Below are 23,908 nucleotides of genomic sequence, written 5' to 3'. Positions count from 1 at the left end.
GACACCACATCATACACAAGACGCATTAGACATACCAGACAATTCAGACGTGAGACACAGCAGACACGAGACAGTTCAGACATCAGACACATTAAACATACCAGACACAACAGATAAGAGACACATTTGACACGAGGCACATCAGCCTTGAGACACAACAGACACACCTGACACATCAGACACACCATTCTTGAGGGAAACATTAGAACCAAGACACAACAGATGCAACAGACACACAACAGACACACAACAGACACACAACAGGCACACAACAGACACACAACAGGCACACAACAGGCATACAACAGACACACAACAGGCACACAACAGACACACAACAGACACACAACAGACACACAACAGGCACACAACAGACACACAACAGACACACAACAGACACACAACAGACACACAACAGACACACAACAGACACACAACAGACACACAACAGACACACAACAGACACACAACAGACACACAACAGACACACAACAGACACACAGCTGGGTTTCACTGGGTCAATAAAAACATTTACAAACAATGTTAGCAGCTAACTGAATTGTTCAAGTTAAGACGGTATCTCCATAGCAATTTTATCTCGATGATTTTCCTTTTAAATATTTGCTTAGTCTCTGTTCTAAATGTATAAAATTGTGAAAGCCAATCTTACTAACATAGCAAACAATGTCGGCGGTAAACAAAATCTTGGCAATTTATTCCACATTTTCCCATACCCCACGATACAATGTCCGTCTGTATTGGTCCCGTCTATGTATGCCTAAGTTAGCGTCTAGCATTAATGTCCAGCGTCAGGCCTTACTCTACCATTGTCGAGCTTAAGGTCTAAATCAACTCGTGTCCAGGCCAACGTCTAAAACAGCGTCTAGTTTGTCGTCGAAATATCTTAGAGTCTTCATTATGATCTGAATCTATTTCTCCAGACTCTAGTCTGTCTGTCTGAGAAAAATATAAATCTTAAACATTTCGTTGGCTTTATCTGGTGTCCCCAATATCATTTAAGGATTTTTTTTAAATCGGTTGACAAACATTTTTTTTAGATTGACAGTTCCCTTAGAAAGACAGTGCAGTTGTAGAGACGGCTATAGTTCCCTTAGAAAGACAGTTCCATTTCAGAGACAGCTATATTTCCTTTATACACAGTTCTCTTAAAGAGACAGCTATATAGTTCCCTTAGAAACACAGTTCCCTTATATAGACAGTAGCGGTACTATGACCAGACGGTGAGCAGTTAACAGCTAACGTGTGCGATGAATAACTCACACGACACTTGTAGAACTATATTTCACGTGCTCTATTGATTACATGCTAATTATCTAACATCCCATGAAATGAGGTCACTGTTTTTAAATGAATGTTGTTAAGATAAACTCGGACTAAACACTTTTTGGCGTAGTTTTAACTTTCTAACGACAAGAATATTTTCGCTCACTTTCATAACTTTTTCTCTAATACATAAAAACGTATTAAATTTGACACCCCTAATGAAATAACCATCTTAATACACCATTAGTTTATATAACTATTATTAAAATCTTCATTATCTTTAAATAGACCATTTAATTTTTAAAAATATATAATGTCTAACTTAGATCACCAAATCGATGTATAACTTTAGAATTCCACTTAGCACATATTCCATTAATCCAATTCAGAAAGCGAATTATTTAAAAAAACACACACGATCTAACTGTCACCATTCGCCTACACGTTGCTAACAATAGATTCCCATACACCTCCCACCACCAAAGGTGAGCGCTGTCGTTGTAAACCTACTCGCACGTGCACAGACCAGCGACGGTAACTCCCGCTTCCATTAGCTCGTCTGTTCTGCGACTGGCTGGTGTAATCGATACTTGTGGATCGGCGCACCTTAGGTTGGTGTCTGGGATGGAGAACTTTCGATACCATAATGAGTAAGGGTCTAGCTTTAGTGGGTGTCTTAAATCTAGAACTTTCCATACCGTAATTAGTTGGGGTCTAGCTTTAGAGGGTGTCTTAAATCTAGAACTTTCCATAGAGTAATTAGTTGGGGTCTAGCTTTAGTGGGTGTCTTAAATCTAGAACTTTCCATACCGTAATTAGTTGGGGTCTAGCTTTAGTTGGCGTCTTAAATCTAGAACTTTCCATACTGTAATTAGAGGTCTTTAATTTAAATTGGTGTCTTGAGTTAAGAACAACTTTCGACACCGTAATTAGTGGAATTTGCTTAAGTTTTAGTTTGGGATCGAGAACTTTCGATACCCTAATTAGTGTTTTAGGTTGTCTTCTTCTTCTTTCTGAATTGAAATCTTGGAGTAGATTTCTAGAATCGCATTAATGTTTTATATGTCGACAATACTAAGCGCCATTTGAACCGTTGACTCCGACTTCAGCCTGTTTTTCTTACTAGATTTACTTCCGAAGTGTTTGTTCATCCAAGAACAGTCCATAAGGCAGTAGTTGGTTGGTTTTGAAGTTTTCTGTTCCCAGCTAAAGACCTTCCTATGCCTGGGGTCTGAATAGGACACCGTGGTCTGGAGTTAGAGCCCATGGCTACTACTTCCAAGAGTCCCGAGTTCGATGCTTTATTATCAAGAACATCGATACTTTAATTCGTGCCATCTAGCTTTAATTGGTGTCTTCTGGATAGTGGAACTTTTGATCCGCAAGATCAGCACATCTCATGTTAATATCTGGGGTCTTGGAACTTTCAAAAATAAAATCTGAGATAGTGTAATTGTAATTATCTTAGCTCACGTACATCCTGGACGGAGTGGTCTAGCGGTAGAGAGCTAGACTGCTAACCCGTAAGTCTCAAGTTCGAATCCGGGCTCAAGTCAATAGACCGTCCCTGAGTCCACCCAACTCTGATGGGTACCTAACTCACGTTAGGGAAAGTAAAGGCGGCTGGGCATAGTGCTGACCACACTATCTCTTCATATGCCGAGGTCAAAGAAACAAGTGAACTCTATTTCACTTGCCCCATAGACCGTCAGGTTTGAAAGGGAAACTCTTTTTTAACGTACATCCTGACCTAACTATCTTTCGGTCACCTACATTTCATCTAAGAAAAATCTAACTCAATTACACTTTGACCTAAATGTCCTTAGATCAACTACAATTTGACCTATGTGTCTTTAAGACACTTACTTTAACACCTGTCTTCAAGACACCCATGTTCCAAACTACTCAGCTTTAAGACCTAACCAGATCACATTTAGAAATGTAATTCCAGTAACTTGTAACTTGTTCTTGAGCAACTCTCGACGGAAAATACCACTTTCGTAAGGAATTCCCCAGACACAGTTGTCTTTCTTTACTGAGAACGTAAAGTGGTCTGTCCCTAGTTTGGCCAAAATTGTGACGCCCACTTTTCGAATAAATTGTCTAGAGAGAATATTTCCTGCAAGTTTTTCTTTCTACTCTGCTATTGTGTTTGACTAAAAGTTCGTGTTCTCTTCAATATTCATGAACGCTTCCTGGTACCAGCTTGCGTGCTTGTTTTCAGACATTCCACTTTGGCAAGTTTTTTGTACACATTTCACTTTGGCAAGTTTTATAGCCACATTCCACTATGGTAAGTTTTCTAGACACCAACAACAGCATGCCAAATTTCTAGATAAGTTTTATCAAATGCCAACTTTTCTAGACAAAATTTACCATAAAGTAAACTTGTTCTTTTTGTGTAACTTATAGTATGGCTTTATATAACTATATATATATATATATAACTTTTCTTTATTTTGCTAACTTTTTGGGGCAGCTATGGAGCAACAAGTAATGCAGCAACCAGTTAATTAGACAACCAAGTAATGCAGCAACCAGTTAATTAGACAACCATGTAATGGTGCAACCAGTTAATGGCTTAAAGTTTCATTTCCAAACTTGACGGTCTATGTGGCATAGATAGTGTGGTCAGCACTATGCCCAGCTGCATTTAGTTTCACTAATGTGAGTTAGATAACCATAAGAGTTGGACCAAGGACGGTCTAATGACTTGAACCCGGATTGGAACTCGAGACTTTCGGGTTGGCAGTCCAGCTCTCTACCGCTAGACCACACCGTCCCGTAACGAATTGGTGGAGCAACCAGTTTATTGAGCAGTTGCCATGGCAACTTATGTCAGGTGATCGAAATTCAATACAATTTAATAAATCTTTAATTCTTATAATTTCGAGACAACAATGTTTTCCGTGGTTTGAAAGTTACATTTTATACGTGCTTCTGATGAATTAAAATATTTTAAGTCAGTATTTAAAATACAAGACGATGTACATAAATAAGATGGGGGGGGGCATGCGGGGGAGGGGTGAACTTCCTGGATAAACACTCCCGCTCGTTGTATTCCCGCTGTGTTGTATACAAAATTTACTACACAACAACTACCCTAATTTAAAACAAAACAATTGCCTATCTTATGTAGAATGTATAGCTTCTGTTACGTTCGCCTTGTGTGGACGCTAAAGGTTAATGTTTATCTCCCCTCGTCTGTGTCGCAGTCAGGGGCCGTACGTTCTACTCCATTAAAGCCAATTTGTGGCCGCGAGTAGGAGACATTCAATAAGGGGAGAGCATCAACAATTTGTAGAAACATTGATGTCGGCGAACTGCTAGTCGATACGGAGTTGTGTCCCTTGATATTGTGACCTTTTCAGCGCGTCCATTGATTAGGGAGACATCTTTTATGTGTGGCCGTGTTTGTTATGTGTAGGTGTGTTGGGGTGATGGTGTTGATGTGTAGGTGTGTTGAGGTGATCATGTGAATGCGTGCGGTGTGTTGAGGTGATCGTGTGAATGCGTGTGGTGTGTTGAGGAGATCATATTTGTTATGTGTAGGTGTGTTGAGGTGACCGTGTTTGTCATGTAGGTGTGCTGAGACGATCGTGTTGATGTGTAGGTGTGTTGGGGTGATGGTGTTGATGTGTAGGTGTGTTGAGGTGACCGTGTTTGTCATGTAGGTGTGCTGAGACGATCGTGTTGATGTGTAGGTGTGTTGGGGTGATGGTGTTGATGTGTAGGTGTGTTAGGGTGATGGTGTTGATGTGTAGGTGTGTTGGGGTGATGGTGTTGATGTGTAGGTGTGTTGAGGTGATGATGTTGATAAGTAGGTGTGTTGAGGTGGTCGTGTTGATGTGTAGGTGTGTTGGGGTGATGGTGTTGATGTGTAGGTGTGTTGAGGTGATGGTGTTGATGTGTAGGTGTGTTGGGGTGGTGTTGATGTGTAGGTGTGTTGAGATAGTCGTGTCGATGTTTATGTGTGTTGAGTTTAACGTGTCGATGTGTAGGTGTGTTGAAGATGACCTAGAAGATATGAAGGTATGTTGACGTGACGCGTCAATATGTAGATATCTTAAATGCACTGTGTCATTTTATAAGTGTATAAGATGACAGTGTTGACAGTCTGAGACAATTAACTATGCCCAGTTTTCTGTATGGGTCGAGTATATTTCTGTTCTAACGGTTGACATACGATGCTTCCACCATTTTTACACACATACACCCACCACGGTTTTAAATGTGCACTTAATACCCTTTTATAGGTGCACTCTTTACCGTTTTATATGTGCGCTCTTGACCGTTTTATAGGTGCACTCTTTACCGTTTTATATGTGCACTCTTTACCGTTTTATAGGTGCACTCTTTACCGTTTTATAGGTTCACTCTTTACCGTTTTATAGGTGCACTCTTTACCGTTTTATAGGTCCACTCACTACCGTTTTATAGGTGCACTCTTTACCGTTTTGTAGGTACACTCTTTACCGTTTTATAGGTGCACGCTTTACCGTTTTATAGGTGCACTCTTTACCGTTTTATAGGTGCACTCTTTACCGTTTTATAGGTTCACTCTTTACCGTTTTATAGGTGCACTCTTTACCGTTTTATAGGTCCACTCACTACCGTTTTATAGGTGCACTTTTTACCGTTTTATAGGTGCACTCTTTATCTCCTTATAGGTGCACTTTTTACCGTTTTATAGGTGCACTCACTACCGTTTTATAGGTGCACTTGCCACTTTTCTGTAAACGCACTCTATGCTGTAATTTAGACACTCTAAAACAATCAATACTTTCTACACTTGCTCTCAGCCTAACAACAATTATTTGTCTACCAATATACAATCTTCTGCTTCAAGAAGACGCTCCAACACAATCAATGCTTTCTACACTTTGCCACAACCCACCTAACAATCATTAACCTACCAATATACAATCATCTGCTTGAAGAAAACACCGTTTGGTCTATATTCAATAAACAATGTGTAATACACATCTTTGCTAAACACATATGTGCATAACTTATCCAAGTACTATCATTTAAACACAGCATCAGACTGAGTTAAACACACCAATTTGATAGTTGTTCATTTAGACTTTAGACCACAGCTTAAAGCAGAAAATAGAAAATAACCTAAAAAGTGTATGACGTCAATGGTATTTTTTTAAAGCTACGCGCCTCTATAAATAGCCTTAAAGTATTTCCCAAAAAAAAATCTCGCCCGAGGCTTGTGGGAATTCCCGAGCTTTTAGTGTAAAATTAAACTCAATTTTAGACACGTTTATTTTTCCGGGTAAAACGATTATAGTCTAGCACCCAGTTTTTTTTTACAACCCACATAGTGGCAGCATTGTGAAACACACTAGGACATTATCTCAAGTTACTGGGCATTATATCAAGTTACTGGGCATTAACTCAAGTTACTGGGCATTAAAAAAGTTTATGGGCATTAACTCAAGTTACTGGGCATTAACTCAAGTTAGTAGGCATTAACTCAAGTTACTGGGCATTAGCTCAAGTTACTGGGCATTAACTCAAGTTACTGGGCATTAAAAAAGTTACTGGGCATTAACTCAAGTTACTGGGCATTAAATTTAACTTAAGTTACTGGGCATAAACTCAAGTTACTGGGCATTAAATTTAACTTAAGTTACTGGGCATTAATTTAAGTTACTGGGCATTAAATATAACTTAAGTTACTGGGCATTAACTCAAGTAACTGGGCATTATCTCAAGTTACTGGGCATTAACTCAAGTAACTGGGCATTAACTCAAGTTAGTAGGCATTAACTCAAGTTACTAGGCATTAGCTCAAGTTACTGGGCATTAACTCAAGTTACTGGGCATTAAAAAAGTTACTGGGCATTAACTCAAGTTACTGGGCATTAAATTTAACTTAAGTTACTGGGCATAAACTCAAGTTACTGGGCATTAAATTTAACTTAAGTTACTGGGCATTAATTCAAGTTACTGGGCATTAAATATAACTTAAGTTACTGGGCATTAACTCAAGTAACTGGGCATTATCTCAAGTTACTGGGCATTAACTCAAGTAACTGGGCATTAACTCAAGTTACTGGGCATTAACTCAAGTTACTGGGCATTAAAAAAGTTTATGGGCATTAACTCAAGTTACTGGGCATTAACTCAAGTTAGTAGGCATTAACTCAAGTTACTGGGCATTAGCTCAAGTTACTGGGCATTAACTCAAGTTACTGGGCATTAAAAAAGTTACTGGGCATTAAATTTAACTTAAGTTACTGGGCATAAACTCAAGTTACTGGGCATTAAATTTAACTTAAGTTACTGGGCATTAATTCAAGTTACTGGGCATTAAATATAACTTAAGTTACTGGGCATTAACTCAAGTAACTGGGCATTATCTCAAGTTACTGGGCATTAACTCAAGTAACTGGGCATTAACTCAAGTTACTGGGCATTAACTCAAGTTACTGGGCATTAAAAAAGTTACTGGGCATTATCTCAAGTTACTGGGCATTAACTCAAGTCACTGGGCATTATCTCAAGTTACTGGGCATTAAATTTAACTTAAGTTACTGGGCATTAACTCAAGTTACTGGGCATTAAATTTAACTTAAGCTACTGGGCATTAATTAACTCAAGTTACTGGGCATTAAATTTATTTTAAGTTACTGGGCATAAACTCAAGTTACTGGGCATTAAATTTAACTTAAGTTACTGGGCATTAATTCAAGTTACTGGGCATTAAATATAACTTAAGTTACTGGGCATTAACTCAAGTAACTGGGCATTATCTCAAGTTACTGGGCATTAACTCAAGTAACTGGGCATTAACTCAAGTTACTGGGCATTAACTCAAGTTACTGGGCATTAAAAAAGTTACTGGGCATTATCTCAAGTTACTGGGCATTAACTCAAGTCACTGGGCATTATCTCAAGTTACTGGGCATTAAATTTAACTTAAGTTACTGGGCATTAACTCAAGTTACTGGGCATTAAATTTAACTTAAGTTACTGGGCATTAATTAACTCAAGTTACTGGGCATTAAATTTAACTTAAGTTACTGGGCATTAACTCAAGTAACTGGGCATTAACTCAAGTTACTGGGCATTATCTCAACTTACTGGGCATTAAAAAAGTTACTGGGCATAAACTCAAGTTACTGGGCATTAAATTTAACTTAAGTTACTGGGCATTAATTCAAGTTACTGGGCATTAAATATAACTTAAGTTACTGGGCATTAACTCAAGTAACTGGGCATTATCTCAAGTTACTGGGCATTAACTCAAGTTACTGGGCATTAACTCAAGTTACTGGGCATTAAAAAAGTTACTGGGCATTATCTCAAGTTACTGGGCATTATCTCAAGTTACTGGGCATTAACTCAAGTCACTGGGCATTATCTCAAGTTACTGGGCATTAAATTTAAATTAAGTTACTGGGCATTAACTCAAGTTACTGGGCATTAAATTTAACTTACGTTACTGGGCATTAACTCAAGTTACTGGGCATTAATTTTAACTTAAGTTACTGGGCATTAACTCAAATTACTGGGCATTAAATATAACTTAAGTTAATGGGCATTATCTCAAGTTACTGGGCATTAAATTTAACTTAAGTTACTGGGCATTAACTCAAGTTAATGGGCATTAAATATAACTTAAGTTACTGGGCATTAACTCAAGTTACTGGGCATTAAATTTAACTTAAGTTACTGGGCATTATCTCAAGTTACTAGGCATTAACTCAAGTTACTGAAATATTTTTTCTTTTTAAAATAAGCTTGATTCTTTTCCCACCTTACTGTTTTCATTTGTCTGGTACTATCTGTATTTTATGTAATCAATGGTAGAGGAGAGAGGGGGGAGGGGGATACCAGTTGTAACATACGTATGCTAGTGATGAGTTAATGTATACCTATGTTTCCGTAGAGAGTTTTTATTTAAGAAGGAGGATAAGGATGCAAACTGCTAACATACTTATGCCAAGCTATAATGTCGAATACTGATTCAAATTGTTGTTTACTAATAAAAGTGGTATGTGAAAACAGCACCGAAACAACCAACCCCTACAAATAAGAGCTCCCGTTATCATGGTTTCCAACAAAAAGGTCCCTTAACTTGGTGATTTTTCGTGAAATAAAGTACGCATTACGGGGTAGGTTGATCATAAAAAGATGAGAATCGCTGGTTAAATTTAGATCTCAAGATGCGGGAACAAGCAGTTTTGAATAGTTAATCTCCATCAATCAATAGGCCCGCTACGCTGTAGTGCACAGAAGAATGCTCATAGGTCTAGGTGGATCCATAGCATCTGTTTCAGTTGGGTGCAAGCATACAATAGTTGGTTGTATGCAGGTTTTCTATTGTTGGCTGTAGGCTTTCTATGGCTGGCTGTATGCAGGTTTTCTATTGTTGGCTGCAGGTTTTCTATAGCTAGCTGTATGTAGGTTTTCCATAGCTGGCTGGTAGTTTTTTATAGCTGGCTTTCTATTTCTGGCTGCAGGCTTTCTGTAGCTGGCTGCAAGCATTTTATAGCTGACCACAGGTTTTAACTAAATAGCTACTGGCTTTCAATACCTGCCTGCAGGTTGTAAATAGAAGGCTGCAGGCTTTCTACAGCTAGTTTCAGGCAGCCTACAGACATTTTTTTTTTGCTATTTCTACGAAAACATTATCAGTAGGCGGTCAGTTGCCTTTTACCAGTAAAAAAAAATATCCATCTTATAGATTATTCATTAAAAATGTGCTTGAATGTTTTTATTTTACCATCTCAACTGTTTAATAATAAAAAATAAATATAAAATAACGATTCTTTTTAACACTAACTTCTTAATCCATTTTTTAAAAATTCGATTTCTGAACTCAAAAAGTCGCATGTGGCTCTAAATCACAGGTTGTCGCACACTAGAGGGATTAGAGTTTTAAAAGTTCGATTTTCATAATAATCGATTTATTGATTTTTTTCTTAAAAATTTATTACTTTGGAATGTTGATTATTTTTAATCTGTATTTTTATTTATCGTTATGCATTCACACTTATAAATCAAGATAAGAGGTAATGGTATAGGCTTTAAAGAAAAAAATGAAAAACAAATTTTGCTGGTTCAGTAAGTGAAGCAATCATTGAAAAGGAGAAGTGACTCGTTTCACTTTAATGCTCTAAAACTTTTCAAATATTTTTTTTAGTGCTATGACTATATAATCCAACTACAGCGGGTTCAGACAGTGTTATTATTATTTTTATGTTTACTGTTTCCATTCTAAAAACATTGAAACTTCAGTCTAATATATCGTGTGTTGTTGTTTTAAATAAAATTATTGCTCAGTGAAGAACACGCAGCATCAGAAAATTTAATATATGGGTTAGTTTTTTTTAAAGAGGTGTTAGGGACGGGTATTGGGGGTGTTATGGTCTTGTATTGGGGGTGTTATGGTCTGGTATTAGGGGTGTTATGGCCGGGTATTAGGGGTGTTTTGGCCGGTTATTGGGGGTGTTATGGTCGGGTATTGGGGATGTTATGGTCGGGTATTGGGGGTGTTATGGTCGGGTATTGGGGGTGTTTTGGCCGGGTATTGGGGGTGTTATGGTCGGGTATTGGCGGTGTTATGGTCGGGTATTGGGGATGTTATGGCCGGGTATTGGGGGTGTTATGGTCGGGTATCGGGGGTGTTATGGTCGGGTATCGGGGGTGTTATGGTCGGGTATTTGGGGTGTTATAGCCTGGTATTGGGGGTGTTATGGCTGGGTATTGGGGGTGTTATGGTCTTGTATTGGGGGTGTTATAGTCTGGTATTAGGGGTGTTATGGTCGGGTATTAGGGCTGTTATGGCCGGGTATTGGGGGTGTTATGGCCGGGTATAGGGGGTGTTATGGTCGGGTGTTGGGTTGTTACACACTCACGCCCCCACACACCCACACCATCGCGCTCCGCCACACCACACATGCCCCACACACGAGCTCCATCACGCTCCACACACAAACACTCCCTCACTCCCCACAAGCGCACTCTTCATACACCCCCCCCCCGACACACACACACACACAATAGCACGATATTTTCCATCCTCCCCGCCGCTAAAACAATGCGACCGTTGACCTAATTTTACGCTCAATTACACTAGCATTAGCTGAGAATAATAGAGTCAAGTTTGAAATTAAAACCAGATATAATGATCCACCTCCCCCAACCCCTCCCGCTTTATAAAAAACGCCCTCTCCACATCGACCTCATTTGTTAATACCACTAATACGAGCAGTGCAGATGAACGATCAATTAACATTGTATTTATAATAATTATAATTACAATAATAATTATCAAATTGATACTAATTAATTTATTGTTTTTATTAAAACAATATTGAAATCATTTTTTTTTAATTCGTATAAAAATACTCTTGAATTGTTTCGTTATTTGAGCAAATGTATTAAAAACACAAATGATTCTCCTTGAACAGACAACAGTTTAAATAACTATAACAATCGTATAGTGTTTTCTTTTAATATGCAACAATGTTCATAAAATATACGCATAAAAATTTAGTCGGCATTATTGTTTTGAGTTTTTCTTTTGGTGACCAGGGGCGATTACTCCTGGACTATTACAGTTACAAAGGGTGAATTATGTAAGAAAGGGAAAATACTCCAAATTACAGTAAGAATGTGTGAATACTCCGAAACAATTACAGTAAGAAAGGGTTAATTTTCCTGGACAATTACAATAAGAAAGGGTGAATATTAATCGATAATTACAGTAAAAACTGATTGCTAGGTGCCGGAGTTGTATGCTATAAATAATTGTATTCTTTTTTCTTAGGAAGATTGACGTAATGAACATTGAGAGAGATTCTGATTGTCACAAAAAATATCGTGTCTAGGTTCGCGGTTAGAAGACAGGTTAAATAGCCCTCAAAATAGAATGAAACAACGATCTTATGTTGCAGTTAAAAGAAATGATAGCTCTAAAATGGAAAGAAAATCCAAAAACAATAGCAAACCATGATTAAAAAATCCCCCTCCCACACACGCATACACACAAATCCACTCCACCTTGGCCACAGTGAGAAAGAATACATCGCTCTAAAAATGGAAGAAGACCAGGGTCAGAAAATGGTAGAAAGCCATCGTTTTACGTCATTGTTTTACGTCATCGTTTTACGTCATCGTCCATCTCCACCCTAACCCCCAGTTAGATTTAATAAATTTGCATTTAAAATGGAAGAAAACCAAAACCTAAAAAAAGAGACAAAACCATGACCTATAAATTAAAGAAAGCCATGATCTTAAAATGAAAGAAAATCATGATCTTAAAAATAAAATTAAAAAACCATGATCTTAAAAACTGAAGAAAACCATGATCTAAATACCGGAAGAAAATCATGATCTTATCGGAAGAAAATCATGATCTTATAAACGGAAGAAAATCATGATCTTAAAAACGAAAGAAAATCATGATCTTAAAAATAAAACTTAAAAAACCATGATATTAAAACCGAAAAAAAGCCATGATCTTAAAAACAGAAGAAAACCATGATCTTACAAATAAAATTAAAAAACCATGATCTTAAAACTGAAAGAAACCCAAGACCTTACCCTTGCCGTGCTCATGGCTGAGGGTACATCCACTTGTGCCGCTGGGACAGACAACGACCGTGGCGTTTTGTGTCACGTTCGTGACAGCCGCCACTGTCACGTTGTCTAGTGACATCGCAGAAAAAACCAGCGCAATGGGCTATCGATATAGGCTATAAGGGCACCATCGAGAATATACCGAGAAAACAAGATAATATCCTATTCAGAGAGGACCCTAAAAACAGGGCCATAAGCAAAACACCTCCTTAATTTAAACACGTATCATTGTTTGTTTTGCGGATTTTTTATTCAATTGAAATGTCATCTGCAACTAGGAATGATGTCTGGGTTGTTGCCATTGCGTTGTCGTTATTTTGTCGTTATGTTGTTCTCCTTGTACTCAGCCGCTTTCATTTTGTCTACAACGTTTTTTTTTTGTTTGTTTTTTTTGTAGGCTACTTCTATTTCAGACGCCAACAACTAATTAACTAACATCAGACTGAGTGGTAATTGTCTTATGTTAATCCCCACTGCTGGGCCGGATTAAGATTCTAAAACATTAGTCAGTTATCCACATGCAGAAAACATCCTCTAGTTTTAGAAATTACAGAATACACATAAATCTCCTATTCATGAAGAAAATTGTAGAGGTTCCTGTTGAAAGATGAGCACCACCCAAACACTAATTTATTTCTACGGCTATCAAAACTCTACACACACTATAGGCCTACTTGGAAATAAGAAACATTGCTTGGGAGTTTTACACATCAATTGTTAAGATTGAATGAACACCGTGGTACGTCTAATCTAATATAGGATCTACATACAAGTATGTTTAAAAAGGCGTCATAGCAACGCAGAAAACAATAACGCTAAATTCCAATAATGAACTTAACAACAACTAAATTTCCCAACTCCTGCGACTAATTTCAACTAAAATATACATTTACGTACCCAATCTAACGCAGTAGCAAGAACTACAAACAGCTGGAGGTAAAAAAATAAAAATCTATATCTCTGAAGTTGAATTATTTTATCCATATGAAGTAGAACAGCGGTCCCCTAGCTGTATGCTCAAGCACCCCGCGGCCATAAACGTCAGGAACAGATGCTCCTTGTTGGGGCTCTAGCCCCATTGGCGTCACCAGGGAGGGTGCGGGGTGCGGCAAACCCCGGGTGCTGATATCTAGGGCGCCTAAACATTTAACAGAGTACTCGTGATTTACACTACAGTTGATTTTCTTATTTACGGATTTGTAAAGTATAAAACAAATTAATTAAGTACTGTAATGAAGATTTATTTTTGTTTTTATCGCGTCTATTAAAAGTACTCAGTACACATGGTTGATATGGGTCTTCAGTGCACATGTTTTATCTATGTACTAAGTGCAAATGTATTATCTAGGTGCTTAGTAAATGTGCTTTTATTTTATCGATTTCAATAAGACAACAGGGCTTTGGGTTTAATTGTTTACAGCTATCGTCTTACGTAGTGCAGGTAATATAATTTTAGAACCGCTGATAAACAGTATTGGGGACAATCATTAACAATTTAAGAACCGCTGATTTAAATTAACATTTCGATATAGAGTCATGTAACAATTTTAGAACCGCTGATTTAGATCAACCTGTCGATAAAAGAGTCATGTAACAATTTTAGAACCGCTGATTTAGATTAACCTGTCGATAAACAGTCGCGGTGGACAGTCATGCATCGCGTCATTAGAATTTCAAATCTAGAAATATGAGTGGCAGTCAAGCTATTTACGTTTCATTTGAAGTCGCTTGAAAAAACTGGAGCTGTCGCCATCTGGGTCAAGCCGCCATTACGCCAGGTTTTGACGGTAGAGCGGTACCCGAGTTCAGAAGTATCTTGCTACTGTACACTAACTACTGTATTAACATATTGCTCTATCTGGGTCAAGCCGCCATTACGCCAAGTTTTGACGGTAGAGCGGTACCCGAGTTCAGAAGTATCTTACTACTGTACACTAACTACTATATTAACATATTGCTCTATCTGGGTCAAGCCGCCATTACGCCAGGTTTTGACGGTATAGCGGTACCCGAGTTCAGAAGTATCTTACTACTGTCAACTAACTACTGTATTAACATTAACCATTACCTATTGCTCTATCTGGGTCAAGCCGCCATTACGCCAGGTTATGACGGTAGAGCGGTACCCGAGTTCAGAAGTATCTTACTACTGTACACTAACTACTATATTAACAATAACCATTATCTATTGCTCTATCTGGGTCAAGCCGCCATTACGCCAGTTTTTGACGGTAGAGCGGTACCCGAGTTCAGAAGTATCTTACTACTGTACACTAACTACTACATTAACAATAACCATTACCTATTGCTCTATCTGGGTCAAGCCGCCATTACGCTATTTTATAATAGTTTAAGGTACCCGGGATTCAGTAGTAACTTGCCACTTTACACTAACTACTATATTAACCGTAACTAAAACCTATTGATCCATGAGTTAATTTCTATTTAGTATAGAAGAATAATTCTTAACTTGGGTTCGATCTAACCCTAGGGGTTTGGTGAGTCAGTCTCAGGGGTTCGACGGTGGTCAAGACACACACCCCTCTTAAGATTCACGATCGGAATTAGTCAGTGTGGACGATAAAACTGTTAAAAAGAAGGGTTCGGTGAATACGCATATGAATCTGGTGGGGTTCGGTACGTCCAAAAAGTTTAAGAACCACTGGCATAGAGTGTAGGCTTGCCCTCCCCGTAACCACTAACCTTTGGATTAACCTGCACTGATCATACACTAATCTTTGGATTAACCTGTACGGATCATACACTAATCTTTGGATTAACCTGCACGGATCATACACTAACCTTTTGATTAACCTGCACGGATCATACACTAACCTTTGGATTAACCTGCACGAATCATACACTAACCTTTGGATTAACCTGCACGGATCATACACCATCCATAGCCCTATACACGGTAGCCTGTAGAATTATATATACACGCCATCCACTAATCCTATCCCTTATACGTTAGTCTTTAGTTTAATCTGTACAAATCTTACAACAACCCTAACCCTTGACTTCAGATAACTGGGCAAATCTTACTCAAACAACTGTCCTATCACTTCCTGCCTTGTAGGCGTCTAAAAATTTCAACCCTGACCTTAATCGTTCCTCTCACATTGACCTTGCTATTAATGGAATCGGATTTTGATAAATTTGGGAACTTGATACGTCTACTAGTTTTATGCTGCAGATTTTTATTTTAATTCGTGTAATCTCCTGCACGCATTTTAACTTTTTTTGCTTAGATCAAGGTTCCAGAATAATAAAATGCGTAAAGATTCAACATGCTTTTGACTTGTGTCAAGGTCTTATAACATAAAATTTGTTACGTTTTGAAAAAGTTACATGTAACATAGATCTTAATAATGCATTTCTATGTCTGTAGTTGACATTGCCCAGAAAGAAATCTAGGGCAACTTCTCGGAGAAAAAAATCTTACGTTGCTGTTTTAGCAATTCCTGAAAACTAAGAAATGCTTGTTTTAATACGATATACTTACAACATTTACTTAAGTTTATTTCTGAACGAAAAAAAAATTACTTGTAATTTAATTTTTACCTCCAGCAAAAACAACAAACTAATGAACTCTAATCTTTGAACACCGAGTCTAAAAATACTTCAGTCTCATCACGTGATTAAAAAAATAAACACACAAGGACCGCAACTTACACAGAACACACGATTTCATCCGTTTATATCAAAGTTTAAACAACTCCAGGAAATCGAAAAAAAAATGGAAAAAAAATTCTCAACTCATCAACAAGAACAGAATTAGTGTTCCTGTATTATCAACATTTAACAGAAATAAAACGTGTCGTTGTTTAGTTTTGCGGCTTTAAATGTATGTGTACTATCCAGTAATTCAAAGAATTCCATGTGTGGTTGATCAGATGGTGTAGTGATTCAAAGGGTCATCACTTATCAAGCTAAACCCACCCTGCTGCGCATGTCACCCACACCGTTATTGTTTACGTTGTCGCGTCGTCGGCGTGACGTCACGACGTCGACAGATGGGAACGTCATTCACCCCACCCGGTGACGTCAGCCACATACGCTGAATGTCTGGGTATGGGGGTGTTTGGTATGATAATGTATGTAAATTATGTGGCGGCATATGCGCGCGGTGAGTGGGGTAATTACTTTCCCGATAACAGCTGCAATTTATCTGGAAATTTCCCGACCCCCCTCTCCAACCCGATCTTTACTTTGCTCGTTGTCACACATCGAAACAAACAATGCACCCAAAATGGCTGTTTTGTTTGTTTTAACAAGGACCAAATGTTCGCCACACTTCATCAAACTCCCACTTCCCCCAACACACTCAACACACATACACACACACACTCAACACACACAAACTCAACACACACACACACACTCAACACACATATACACACACACAAACTCAACACACACACACGCAACACACACGCACGCACATACACACACCTACCCACATACATACACATATGAAGATGGCACCTAAATACTAAACCAAATACGAAATGTTAAAAGGAAAATATTTGTAAAAATAAACTGACATCACCTTCGCCATCCGTGTTACATGCTTCTAAACAGTGGCGTAGCGAGGTCGGGTGTCACCCGGTGCGGCACTTAATGGTGTCACCCCCCAGAGGCGTAGCGACCCTTCCCAGGGACAAACTTTCAAGTTTTCGATTTGCAACCCCCCCCCCCTCAAACTTTCGATTTGCACCCCCCCCCCCCCTCAAGTTTTCGATTTGCAACACCCCTCAAACTTTCGATTTGCACCCCCCCCCCCCTCAAACTTTCGATTTGCACCCGCCCCCCTTCATGTTTTTCTCTATATATTTTGCTATTTTTTGCCTTGGTGTCACCCCCCTAAATGGTGTCACCCGGTGCGGTCCGCGCCCCCGTCCCCCCTCGCTACGCCCCTGCTTCTAAAGCTGTGGTTCTTAAACCTTGGTTCTAACGAACCCTAAGGGTTTGGCGGAGGTCAAGACATACACCCAACTCAAACTACTCACGATCGGATTTTGTCAGTGCGGACAATAGAACTTTTAAGAAAGGTTCGGTGAATGCGCATATGATTAAAACTGGTACGGGTTGGTACTTCAAAGATCTTTAATTCGTTGTTTGCTTGTGTGTATTAGATTGGAAGTCAAACGACAATAAAATTGAATGTTGGCATCAAAATTGGGTTGTGAAATCAAACTATGGTGGTGACATCAAACGATGTTGATGACATGCGCTCACATAAGTACTCACACAGACGCCTATGTATAAACCCACGCACACGCATATTAAAAAAAATTGCACAAACGCACATAAACACCACATGTCCATATACACTGAAATCACCAATCTAATATATAAAGCTCAGTTCTGTATGTAATAATTTGTATGTCGTTGGAATTGTACGAATTTAAGTGTTAGAAAATTATCGTGCGCATTTGTCTAAATTTATGAGCTAAAAAATTACCATTGAAAGTGTTGGGAAATCATTTTCATTTTTCAAATTACAATAATAATTGTCGGCATGTTCATTAAACACAAGTTTAAAAAAAATATCATCTTTTACAAAAATTCTAATTATGTCTTTATTTAGTCCTATAGCACTTACTTCCCTTTGATAAATTAGGAAAACAAAATTACTTCCCTTTATAAAACCATTGCATTAGTCGAAAATAATTTACTTTTTAATTACTTTGTTTTGGTGTTGGGAAAAAAAAATAATTACATAATTAGCGGGGATTGATCAAGTGCAAATGTTGTAGGTATTTTACGGATAAGCTTGGAGTATTAAAATTGTTCATCAAATTGAAACAGGCGCGTTCGTTTAAGTGAGTGCAAAAGACTATGAATAAGTTGGGGTACTATAGTCGTTCATTAAGCTAAAACAGGTGATTCCGCCCCGGGCGTTTATGTTCGCGTTAGTGTTTTCTTTGTGTTTAGGTGGGTTTGCGTTAGTGGTTGCGTTTTGATTTGGTTCGTTTTTGTTCTTTCTTTTTTCGTTTTTGTTTGTGTTTTTTTTTTTTTTTTGGGTTTGTATTTGTGTTTTTGGTTGGTTTTGGGTTTGAATTTGGTTTGTTTTCGTTTGCTTTTTCGTTGTTTTGTTTTTTTTGTTGGTATTGGTGTTTGTGGTTGGGTTTGTTGTTAGGTTTTTGTTTTCGTTTGCTTTTTTGTTTGTTTTTTCTTTGTGTTTGTATTGGTGTTTGTGGTTGTGGTTGGGTTTGTTATTTGGTTTTTGTTTTCGTTTGTATTTGTAATTGTGTTAGCGTTATGTTTGCGTTTTGTTGTTTTGGTTTTGGTTGGATGTGGTTTGGGTGGGCAATGCCGGGTTTATGATGATTACTAAACACACAGGTAATGGTCTTTAACAGAAAGGTTTTTCACAGAAGCCAGAGCAGGGCCTGGCCGGGACGGCTAGTAAATTCATAAAACAAGTTTTACTCAAGTATCGCAACGACAACAAAACAAATAAAATTCAAAATTTTGAGACCACTATTACCGGAGAAAACAAAATTCACACATGCACAAGTAACATCACCACCAACCTCATCGTCCTGCCATCATCACCATCACCACCCCCTCCCTACCCTCACCACCCCCTCCTTACCATCACCACCCCCTCCCAACCACCACCACCCCTCGTTACCAGCACCACCATCACAACAACGAGCCCTCCCTACCATCAACACCCATCCAACACCATTACAACTACCACTACCACCACCCATCCACCACCACTACCAACCCTCCCTACAAACACCCTTCCCTTACACCAGCACTACCAACACTCCATATCACCATCACAACCACTAACACCCCTCCCTAACACCAACAACCATATCACAACCAACCCTCTTTACCATCATCACTACGCCCTCATCGCCTACTACTTATCAGATTAATCAACTTGTTAATCTGAGTTGTAAAAAAACAAGTAAATACTTTAAAGAAGAATAAACCCGTGTCGTTTAACATAGAACTGTATGTGTGTGTGTGTATGTATGTGTGTGTGTGATGTCCCGTTTGACCTTGACCTAGATTATCGCACTTTTGTTTTTAATTGACCTTGGGTCTTAAAACTGGTTTTTAGACACATCGTTTTTTAAGGTGCATTCTCGCTTTCAAATAATCCATGACAAGATCATATACCACAAACTAGACCACCCATCCCCCAAACACTCTCTGAACACACACACACACACATCCATACACACACTGCAGTTTTAGAACACAACAGTCACACATTTTCACAAACAGAAACATTCAGAGATTTTTTTTATCTCCCTTGTGTATTCCACGGCTTCAATGCAATGCGCTAAAATCACGTGATCGAATCAACCAATGGAAAGAATGGCTTCGAAGATCGATTACTGGCATTAAAAAAAACACAAACCGACACGCATAGACACATAAACACATACACTCTGAGACCAAAACACAAACCGACACGCATAGACACATAAACACATACACACTGACACCAAAACACAAACTGGCACACATAGAGACAGTGAAGCATACGCACAGACGCACATAAAAAATTAATGTATATAAAGCCCTGCATTTTTTTAGCCTCAGACTAAGACTATTTTCAAACGTTTTTTTTCATCATTAAAATCACTTGTACCAAGAACAGTTACTTTTTTAGTTTAGCCTTAGCAATAACCTACCAGAGTTTCTTCCAGGCATCTCTTCGAAGAAAGTCTACCCCCCCCCCCCCCCACCCGAACGTAATATAATTTATATAGAAAATATATACTTTTAACAGTGTCCACCACCCCCGCCCCTTCCCGGAAATTTAAGTCCACACTCCTCGAAAATTGCAAGTACCGCCGGACAAAAAAAGTCGGGAAGAAACATTGTAACCTTCACTAAGTACAATCTTTAAGGGGATATGCGCGGAAAAAAACCCCAAAATTTCTTGTTTTTCGTCAGGATGGGTTTCTTGCACTTTTAAATACTTTGTCCATTTTTGTATGTAGAAAATAATAACTTTAAAGAGAAAAAAATATTTTATGTGTTTGAATTACGATTTTAATGACCCTATTAATTAAAAAATAATCAATTTTTCCCCATCTTACAAGCTCTCTATGAAAAGTTTTATATCCGTCATTATATTGTATTTGACATCATTGGAAAGCTGGATTTCTCATGTATTTAATAAACTTAATTTCCTACATCTCGGAAACACCCAAAGCTTACAATCGGCTTTGCAGTTTACACAGATATGGTATTTTCGTGATCTAGTTTTCGTTACTTTTGGCTGTTTTTCTCAGTTCGCAGGTTTTTAACACTAAAAAGCCTACTACTTTTTTATTTATTAAACAATGCCAAACATATTTTCAGTAAATGTTCTTAATGCAAAAATACAACTTTTGTCACGAGGGAATTGTGATTGCTTTCATAGAAAAAAAGTATTTGGTGATTAATATGCACATTTTGAAACTTTTGAATACTAAAAAGGGTACGATTTTTTAGACCTTGTAAAATTCTTACTAGTAATTATTTCAAAAAGTTGTCGTGACAAAAGTTATAATATATACTGAAATATAAGCAGTTAAAATTTGATTGCTATAGATGCATAAATAAAAAAGCCTTAGCATTTTTAAAAGTACCGAAAAATTCAAAATGGCGGCGGTTTTTGGGTTTCCATGACAACCAAAATTGTTTTCGGCCCTTTTTTTTGCTGTTTAATACTTACTTTTATATGCCAAATATGATTAAAGTATTCAAAAGGCTTTAGATCTTAAACTGTAAAAAATAGAAAAAAACATAGCATATCCCCTTAACCTGCCTCTACAAAATCCCAATAACACTACAATTTTTGTTGGCAGGAATTTAATATGGTTAGTTGGGAGGGGGGGGGGGGGTTCATTTACATATATGTAAATGCATTTATAGTAATGAGATGAAATAAATAAAATAATAAAAATAAAAATTGAAAATATAATAACCAATTTGTTCCTAAAGCCAGATAAAATGCACGTTGTGAACTATATTCTGTCTGTTTTGTTGTTGAGGTTTTAAATTCTTTTACATTTTAAAGTGTCCGACAATAAGGCATATAGTGTTTTAGAGTTATATAAAAACAACCACTTCCGATTCGTCTCTTTCACTTTTACTTTCTCGTATATGGAGTTTAGAGGAAGTAATGTATCATGCGAAATATCAAAATCGAGATTTTCACAAATCTCGAAGTTTTACACCTTCCTGAGTCGGAAAAACTTAGTTTTGCAATTTTGTCCGAATGTCTGTCTGTGTGTGTATGTGTGTGCGTGCGTGCGTGTGTGCGTGCGTGCGTGTGTGCATGCGTGTGTGTGTGAGTGCGCGTGTGTGTATATATATGTGTGTGTATGCGTCTGTGTATATGTGTGTATGTGTGTGTGTGCGTGTGTGTGTGTGTGTTGTATGTGACGTGGCCTGCACTATATCAGTGTGTTATCTCTCGTCCGTACACCGCCCAATATCATCTCGTACACGTACACGTATCCGTACACTTACACGTACACTCAGTCTCTATGTGTGCATTATACTAAGCTACTGTACTTATATCTATGTGTAGATCAAGCCAACTGTGAATAATATCAACGAGAACTGTACTTTTTATGCCACAGGCAAGCTAGGAAAATGGAAATGACCCTCAGTTCTTATGCATTTATTTTCTTTATTTGGTACTATTTTATTTTCTTCAGGGGAGATAGCTCTACGGGAGTGTCGAGTTTATTTTTTATGCCGGTTTTAACTCGCTTATCTTTCTTAGAGCCGGTACAATGCGTAGTTGTAAAGCCCATAGGGAAAACCGTGTCGGAAATTATAGGGAAATGTGTCTATGTAGGGATTTGTGTTAGTACTCGTTATCTCCCTTTTAGTACGAGAACTATGAAACACAGTTATATTTTCCAATTTATTTTATACTTAAAGGGGGTTATGTGTAGAGCAACTGTAGTCGATGATAATGTTTATTTCGTAGAAAATATATTTGAATCAAAAATAAATCGTTACCTGTGATGTCCTTTGTAGGATGGAGACGAAACAGTGATGGCGACATGGATTATTTTATACACCGTTCACCGTTAGTTGAGCTGTTGTTAATATTTTAATCACAACCTCAGTATGTGTTGGGTTGTAATGTTTGTTTACGTGGAGTTGATCAACATAAAGAAAATATCAGACCACGGCTACATCGGTACAACTAGTTCTTTGTGTGGATAGACAGTACATTGAACCTACATCACATCGGTACAATACAGTGTGGTTCACCACTTTAGTACAACAGTGTGGTTTACCACTTTGGTACAACAGTGTGATTCACAAATTCGTTCTTGCCCACACGCACATTTGAGTAAAAAAATGTAATCCTGATTGAAAATATATTCTTAATAAATATATAATATATCTCGAACACACTCTTATAAATAGTATAATGATATAAGCGTATTCGAACTATATTTATAAATCTGTTTATTTCAGACCGTCAATACAAATGTTCGTTGAAGAATGTGTATCATTATTTTATACAACTGAAGTGAATTCTAAATAAAACAGAGTCGGCATATATGGTAGTTCCAACCATCAATACAAATGTCCATTGAAGAATGTTTATCGTTATTTTTACACAACTGAAGTGAATTCTAGATAAAACGCAGCCGGCAATTATGGTAGTTCCAACCATCAACACAAATGTTCGTTGAAGAATGTTTATCGTTATTTTTACACAACTGAAGTGAATTCTAGATAAAACAGAGTCTGTATATATGGTAGTTCCAACCATGAACACAAATGTTCGTTGAAGAATGTTTATCGTTATTTTTACACAACTGAAGTGAATTCTAGATAAAAACACAGTCAGCCAATGTGGTAGTTCCAACCATCAATACAATGTGGTAGTTCCCAGTGAGAGCAACCACCACAAGAATGTGCTCACGTATGTGGGCTTGGGTGCACGTGTAATCTAGGCCTTGGTAATGAAATGTTTCTCTGCCCACGGCCAATTACCGGCTTTGATTGACGGGGTAATTAAATC

At 37.9% G+C, this 23,908-nt stretch overlaps 1 protein-coding gene across 4 annotated transcripts in view; it reads right to left on the bottom strand.

Moving 5' to 3' along the window:
* The window catches only part of LOC131928640 (synaptotagmin-14), a 134,730-nt gene that overhangs the window by 103,979 nt on the left and 6,843 nt on the right, over positions 1 to 23,908 (bottom strand). Inside the window, exon 1 of one of the 4 annotated variants that reach the window (XM_059284710.1) lies at positions 12,853 to 13,460. The exons of 1 other annotated variant lie outside the window; for it this stretch is intronic. In XM_059284710.1, coding sequence (XP_059140693.1) covers positions 12,853 to 12,967 — 115 coding nt within the window. In that variant the 5' untranslated portion in view covers positions 12,968 to 13,460. Of the gene's footprint in view, positions 1 to 1,606; positions 1,764 to 12,852; positions 13,461 to 23,908 lie in introns of those variants that run through there. 2 more of the 4 variants (XM_059284714.1, XM_059284713.1) reach the window with 2 other exon arrangements.

The sequence above is a fragment of the Physella acuta genome, unplaced genomic scaffold (assembly GCF_028476545.2).
Source record: "Physella acuta isolate Inbredline_101_S28 unplaced genomic scaffold, ASM2847654v3 ptg001528l, whole genome shotgun sequence".
Classification (NCBI taxonomy): Eukaryota; Metazoa; Mollusca; class Gastropoda; family Physidae; genus Physella; species Physella acuta.
Note: the sequence above shows the minus strand (reverse complement) of the source record. Positions and strands in the feature narration are given on the sequence as shown.